The sequence below is a fragment of the Antechinus flavipes genome, chromosome 4, assembly GCF_016432865.1.
Source record: "Antechinus flavipes isolate AdamAnt ecotype Samford, QLD, Australia chromosome 4, AdamAnt_v2, whole genome shotgun sequence".
In the NCBI taxonomy this organism is placed as follows: Eukaryota; Metazoa; Chordata; class Mammalia; order Dasyuromorphia; family Dasyuridae; genus Antechinus; species Antechinus flavipes.
Window position 1 is genome coordinate 331,382,238 of NC_067401.1, and position 8,014 is coordinate 331,390,251.

The 8,014-nt window shown below is 36.9% G+C and overlaps 1 protein-coding gene across 3 annotated transcripts in view; it reads left to right on the forward strand.

Annotated features, from left to right (window-relative positions):
• STX11 (syntaxin 11) overlaps nucleotides 1-4,432 on the forward strand; it is a 53,171-nt gene extending 48,739 nt beyond the window's left edge. For all 3 annotated transcript variants that reach the window (XM_051997897.1, XM_051997899.1, XM_051997898.1), the window contains exon 2: nucleotides 2,049-4,432. In XM_051997897.1, coding sequence (XP_051853857.1) covers nucleotides 2,049-2,917 — 869 coding nt within the window. In that variant the 3' untranslated portion in view covers nucleotides 2,918-4,432. The remainder of the gene's footprint in view (nucleotides 1-2,048) is intronic.
• The last annotated feature ends 3,582 nt before the right edge of the window (nucleotides 4,433-8,014 follow it).

Consider the following 8,014-nt stretch of genomic DNA (forward strand, 5'->3'; position numbering starts at 1 on the left):
ACAGCAATATTTATGTTTGTTTCAATATTTTAGAAAACAAAGTCTAGGAAGCCAGCAGCTGTCGTTAGTATGCTGATTACCATCCTTAAGAGATAATGTTTTTTGGAGGATTGAGGGAGTTTTTTCTTCTAACAAATCATTAAGAACTTCATACTCTCAGTCTCTGTGTCTCAATATATCTCTGTCCTTGTCTCTGTCTCTGCTTCTTTCCATCCTTCTCTTTACACACACATTCGAGGGCACACATACAAACACACACATAGTGCTTTAAAGTTTTCAAAGTTCCTTTATGGTATCATCTCATTTGCTTCTTCACAATAATTTTATGTAGCAAAGATATTATTTTTACTCACATTTACAGAGGAGGAAACTAAAATTTTCAAGTCAAATAGTAAGTAGTGATACCAGGAGTGGAACACTAGTAATTAATAATGATATACTATACTATTATCATATGAAATCATAACTTGCATTATCATTTGTATAGCTAGCATGTACTTTAAGTTTTGCAAATTGATCCTCATTCTAGTCCTGAAATTTGTATTATCATCCCATTTTTCTGATGAAGAAGCTGAGGCTCAGAAAGGTTATGCAATTTGCCCAGGATCACATAGTTGGTATGTGTCTATGACAGGATTCAAATTCCAATTTTCCTGATTCTACATCAAGCTCTCTGTCTGCTATTCCATTTAACTTCCTGGAAACTACCTTTAGAGTCAGGATATTTATGTATTTTGACTATCTCATGCACTTGCTGTGTGATCATGAACAAATCACTTCTCAAATCACTTCCTCACATTAAAAATGGGATTAATACAGATACTACTCACTCAGTATGGAGGTTTTATCTTGCCCTGCAGGAAGGTGGGAGGGGAGGGTTGTGTGTAAGGGGAAGGAAGAGTGGTGGAGGAGAGGGCTCATTGGCAGAGTTGATGGTCGGAGGCAGAGAACTTTTGAGGAGGGCTGGGGTGAGAGGAGAGAGAGAATAGAATGAATGGGGGAAATTCAGTTGGCAGTAGTAATTGTGAAAAGAATTTTAGAGTAGATATTTTTGAGGAAGACTTCATTTCTCCAGATGTGTAGGGAACTGAGTCAGATTTATAGAAAAAAGTCATAGCCTTCCCCAGTTGATATAGAATTAAGGGATGTCATCTATGCCCAAGGAGTCATAGTCACGCATATCCTTTGACCACTGCTGGGCATGAATTCCAAAAGAGAAAAAAGGGGAAAGAGCTATAGAAGTATTTGTAGCAGTTCTTTTCTCAGGGCAAAGAATTGGAAATTGAAGGGATACCCATCAGTTGGGGAATGGCTGAATAGATTGTGGTATAGAATTGTGAAGAAATATTATTGTTGTATGAAAAATGATGAGCAGGATGATATCTGAAGAATTTGGAGAGTCTTTCATGAGCTGGACAGAGTGAAATGCACTGTGTATATTGTAGTAGCAAGATTGTGGGATGATCAGTTGTGGATGACTTTGCTATTCCAGGACAACTCTGAAAGATTTATGATGAAGGATGCTGTCCATGTCCAGAGAAATAACTGGTTGTGTTTGGGTGCAGCCTAAAACATACTTTTGTGGGGGGCTTTCTTTTTTTCTTGAGGGTTTTTTTTGGGGGGAGGAGATTTATGTTCTCTTCTGCAGAGTAACTTTTGTGGAGATGTTTTTCAAGACTTCACAGGGGTCTTCTCTATGGGGAGAAGATGTGAAAAAGAGAGGGAGTCTGGAATTCAAGGTTTTGAAGGCATGCAGAAGAATTGTTTTGCATGTAATTTGGGGAAAATAAAAATATTTAAAAGTGAAAAAAAAATACAGGTACTACTACCTCACTGGGTTGTTTTGGAGAAAGTGCTTTGAAAACTTCCAAGCACGATATGGGTATGAGTTAAAATAATAACAATATTTATAATATAATGTATAATACATAACATCATTATTATTATACATTGTTACATCTCTCCAAGCATTTGACGATTACTGGAGAAACTCTTCAAAACACGAAAATGTTGCTGAACTCATCATATTCTGCATTGTCTATTTGCAGGCAAGATGAAAGACCGGCTCCCAGAGTTGCAGGAATTAGCCAGGCAGTATGACCAACAGTTTTCTGATGGAGAGGATGAAAGTGACCTGATCGACGAGAATGTGGTATTTGAGACAGACTACATCCTGGAATCTTTGTACAAAGACATCCGAGACATCCAGACGGAGAACCATCTGCTGGCCGTGGACGTCAAGCGCCTGGGCAAGCAGAACGCCCGCTTCCTCACCTCCATGCGCCGTCTCAGCAGCATTAAGCGGGACACCAACTCCATCGCTAAGGACATCAAAACCCGGGGAGAAGCCATCCATAAGAAGCTGCAGCGCATGAAAGCTTTCAGCGAAAGAGCGGAGGAGAAGCACGGGGCCAATTCCGCCATGGCCCGAATCTCCAAGGCCCAGTACAACGCTCTCACTCGGGCTTTCCAGGACGCCATGCACGACTACAACCAAGCCGAGGCTAACCAACGGGAGAACTGCAAGATCCGCATTCAGCGGCAGCTGGAGATCATGGGCAAAGAGGTCTCCGGGGCTCAGATAGAAGAGATGTGTGAGCAAGGCAAGTGGGACGTTTTCTCCGAGAACCTCCTGGCGGACGTGAAAGGGGCTCGGTCCGCCCTGAACGAGATTGAGAGCCGGCACAAGGAGCTGGTGAAATTGGAGAGCCGGATCCGGGAGGTGCATGAACTCTTCCTCCAAATGGCTTTGCTCGTGGAAGAGCAGGGGGACACACTGAATGTCATAGAGCTGAACGTGGAAAAGACCCAGAGTTACACAGGGGAGGCAAAAGCTCACGTGAAGAAGGCGGTGGAGTACAAGAAAAGGAATCCTTGCCGGACATTTTGCTGCTATTGCTGTCGGTGCCTCGAGTAAGAAGGATGCGCTAGAATCCCTGGGCCCCCATCACCACCAACTGACTGTGACTAGAATGTGCTGAACGAACACATTTTGATCAAGACTTTTACAAGAACAAAAATGAGTTGGACCTTCCTCACGGGGCTTCGGGGTTGGCTGTTGGTCAATCTTTCTGTCTCTCAGAGGAAATCAGCAGCAGCAGCAGAAAGTTGGTCTCTAAAATATTCAATTCCACCTCCTCTATAAAAGATAATTTATGCTGCCAAAGTTTTCATCAGTAAAAAAAAAAAAAAAAAAACCAACCAAAAAAACCCAACAACCAAGATTTGTTATAATACTAACTCTTATTAGCTCTGTGTATGATGTATCCAAAATGCTTTCATTCTTTTAATGGAAAACAACATTCTTATCCTTGCAAAGTTCGTATTATAAAAGTTTTTCTTAGTATTCTCAGCAAGGGGAAGAACAATTATAGGCCCGATAAAATTATGAGGTTTTTTACTAATTTGATCACGGTCAAATAGGCTGATTCCAATTGAATTGGAAAAGTAAATTACTTCCTCACATAATTAGATGCTGGAATCCTCCTAAGACCTGGTCCTTGAAATTTTGATTCACTTGGAAACAAAGAGAAAATGTAAAATTGCTTTTCTCCTTTGCTGAATTGGGTTTTTTGTTTTGTTTTTGTAAGGTCACAACGCAGACAATCTCCTGGGCAAATCTTTATTATTTTATTAAACATTCACTAGTTCCTTGTTTCCATTCTCTTGGAAAACATTTTGGGGATGGTTTTCAAATATTCTTAAGCACTAAAGATTGAATAGGTACAAAGCACTTGCATTACAGCACCCATATTTTTAGATTTCTGTATATATTAAAATAATATAAAGTTCACTTTTTAACTTGTCGATTTTATGCACACATGAATATCTTGGCACATACAAGAATAGAATATTAGAATATACTCTTGTTCATATATAAGTGCTAAGCCAACTCACTTTCCTTTAGACTGATGAATACCCCCTTTAAAAAAAAATACTAGGTAGATCCCAGTACCCTAAGTAAAGAAAGAAGGCCTTTCATTTCCACACCTCTGCTGGCTACATATTTTTTGTAAAATTTCTCTTCTGTCCTGTAAAACCTACCAAAAATATTTTGGAACTCTCTGTAATGATCCTATATAGCAAAGACAGGAGAAAGGAGTCAGAAAGACATGCAGAACAATCACACCAGCACTAATTCAAGGCTGTCTTAGGACAGATGACAAACAATTAGCTACAGCTAATTCTTCCTTTTCACAGGATGGTAGATTAGAAAGAGCTCTAACTTTGAAGTGAGGACACTTGAGGGCTTACATCTTGCCAGTTCAGTGTCTTTGTAACGTCGGCCATGTTACTTTACCTCTTAGTTTTTAGTATCCTTGTCTGTAAAATAATGGGTTCCATAATATTTGAAAACCATAGTTATAAAAGGCAAAATTTTATCCATTTTAAGAAATTAAATTGGACAATAAAGGCCTAAATGATCTCCTGAGTACTTGCTGTCAGATTTTATTAATTTAACTTATTAATTCTATTTGATGTGGGCCATTCCTTCTCTCCCTTGGAATTTAGAATTATCTATGAAATACAAATATTTAGGAATTCAGATTATTTAAAAGTAGAATTATTTACTAACCATCTGCCATTATTTATTAATATTATTATATTAACTATAGTTTTCCCCTATAGGGAATATGTGCAATTCTTTTAAACATATTTCCATATTTGTCATGTTGTTTGAGCAAAATCAGATCAAAAGGGAAAAAGCCATGAGAAACAAACAAGCAAACAAAAACAACAAAAAGTTGAAAATACTATGCTTTGATTCACATTCAATCTCCATAGTACTCTCCCTGAATGTGGATGGCATTTTCCATCCCAAGACCATTGGAATTGCCTTGAAAGAGCCAAGTGCATCACAAAATTGATCATCACATAATCCTGTTATTACTGTGTACAATGTTCTCTTGGTTCTGCTCACTTCACTCATCATCAGTTCATATAAGTCTAGAATTCTAGGCTTTTCTGAAATCAACCTGCTCATCATGTGTTATAGAACAATAATATTCCATTCATATACCATAACTTATTCAACCATTCTCCAACTGAGGGGCATCCACTTAATTTCCAGTTCTTTGCCACTACAAAAAGGACTGCTATAAACATTTTTGCACATTCCCTCTTTTATGATCTTTTTGGAATACAGAATCAGTAGACACTGATGGATCAAAGGATAATGCACAGTTTTATAGCTCTATGGGCATAGTTTCCAAATTGCTTTCCAGAATGATTGGATCATTTTATAACTCCACCAACAATGCTTAGTGTCCCATCCCCTCCAACATTTATCATCTTTTTCTGTTATTTTAGCTAATATGAGAGGTGTGAAGTGGTATCTCTAATCAATAATGATATAGAGCATTTTTTCACATGACTAGAAATAACTTGAATTTCTTCATCTGAAAATTTTTTGTTCATATTCTTTTATCAATTTAGGAATGACTTGTATTGTTATAAATTTGAGTCAATTCTCTATATATTTTTTAAATGAGGCTTTTATCAGAAACATTGGCACAAACAAAAATTTTCCCCAGTTTCTGTGTCCCTTCTAATCTTGATTGCACTGGCTTTGTTTGAAGTCTTTAACGTAATCAAAATTATCCATTTTCTTTGGTCATAAATTCCTCCCTTCTCCACAGAGCCAACAGGTGTCAGACTATCCTTTGTTCTCCTAATTTGAGTATAATATCACTCTTTATTTCTAAATCATGAATCCATTTCAAACTTATCTTAGAAGAGGGTGTTAAATGTTGGTCATTGCCTAGTGTCTGCCATACTATTTACCAGTTTCCCCAGTAATTTTTGTCAACAATAAGTTCTTATCCCAGAAGTTTTTTTAGGGGGTTTAGCAAACATTAGAGTCATTGACCTATCTCAATTCTACTGATTCACTACTATATTTTTTAGCACTATCAAATGGTTTCAATGACCATTGCTTCATAATATAATTTTAGGTCTGATACAACTATACCACCTTCCTTTGCATTTTTTCTCATTAATTCCCTTGAAATTCATGACCTTTTGTTCTTCCAGATGAATTTTGTTATTATTTTTTCTGTCTCTGTAAAGCAATTTTTTTAGCAGTTTGATTGGTATGGCACTAAATAGGTTAATTTAGGTAGAATTTGTCATTTTTATTATATTATCTCAGTCTAACCAAGAGCATTTGATATTCTTCCAATTGTTTAGGTCTAACTTTTGTATGAAAAGTGTTTTGTAATTGTGTTCATATAGTCTCAGGCTTTGTTTTGGTAGATAGACTCCCAAATGTTTTATATTATGATAGATCAGTTTTGGATGGATTTTTTCTACCCACTTGCAGATTATAATTGGGACAATAGGCATTTTTCATCCACATGGTTTCTCTCATGTGGACAGTTAAACTAAACTCTTTTGAATTATTGTGCATATTTTAACAGACTGCAAAATGAATAAATAAAACCCTGAATAACATTACAAAAAATTGAAATGAATTATGTCTCAACATACAGGAAATGATTAGTTTTTGATGTGGTAGACTTTTCTGAATCAGCTATCTGTGCAGAGTCAGATCACTGAATTGTTGGCTCAAAGAGATCAAAATCAAGACCAAAATTAAAGGAAGAGTAAAAGAGTATGCAATTAAAATAGCTCAATCTGATTTAGCTGAACAAGAAATTGACATAAGTTGGGAAATGAATGATGTGAGATATCACTATTTCTTATTGAAATTTAATTGGAGCAAAACTGTCAAAATGAGAAGGCCAAAAGAATCTATTAACATTTTCAGGCAGCAAACACTTAAGTTTCTTGCTTAACTGTTTAGGGGAAATATCATTGTGACCAGTATTTGGGATATGTCTGTTTTATCAAAACAAAATGTACTGTTTATAGTGTGGAACAATGGAAAGTAAAACAAATATGCAGATATTGTAGCTTGAAACTCAATTAAATCAAATTAATCAGAGATATTTAAAGATGAAACAGGAAGTAGCAAATACGAAAAAAATGGAAAAGGTCTGTCAACATATGTAATATGAGATTCTCTAGACTCTCACAAGCTGAAAGCCAGGTGGCTGATATTTCAGCACTTCCTCAAGGTTCTTTGATACTATAAGAAAGTTGGGAAGAGGATCTCTTGTTTCTGCCATTGGCTTAAGCCCTCAATGATTTTCCCCCCCAATTTTAGTAGTCTAATCATATCAATTCTATTTTACAAAGGAATATTTACTTCAAAGATATCTAGCAAAAACATACATAGCACTGACATATCATACCCCATCTTACCCCAAATATCTTTTCTTATTCACTGTCAAATATTCAAATGAGACTATTATCTCATGAATGTGGACAATTCTTCCAATGATACAGATCACAGCTCATCTCTTCCTGTCCATTTTATGCTACTCATGTCCATTTCCTCCCAGAAGTTTGACACACAGCTACCAAAGCTATTTTTCTAAAGTTTAGGTCTGTCCAAGTCACCACCTCTACTCAGTAAACTGCAGTCGTTTTCTCTTACCTCTAAGATCAAATATAAAATGTGACATTTTGCAATTAAAGCTCTTCACTCCCTGGCCCCTCCATACCTTTCCAATCTTCTCAGACTTCACTCCTCTTCTCAAAGTCTATAAGCTAACCAAATGATCTGCTTGCTCTTCTTTATCAATGATTCTCCCACTCCCATCTGCAAGCTTTTGTACTACTCTGTTTCCCAAGGTTCAGATGTTCCCTCTCTTTTAGAATCCTGACTCCCATTAAAACTCAGCTCAATTGTATGACAGGGATTCACAGTTTTACAAATGGAGTCTCACCCTAGGCAAGCTTGGTGTCCCCACGGCATATATGTGAGGGGATATGGGAAAGAGAAGTAGAGGAGGTAAATGAGGCAAGAGAAAAAAGTTAGGGACTTTGAATGGGAAATGGAAAGCCACTGGGCTTTTAGGGAGAAGCTAAAAGCCCCAAAAGACAATGAGTTCCTAATACTTGCAATCCCACAGACTGCAAAGAATGGATTCATAGAATATAATCTTTT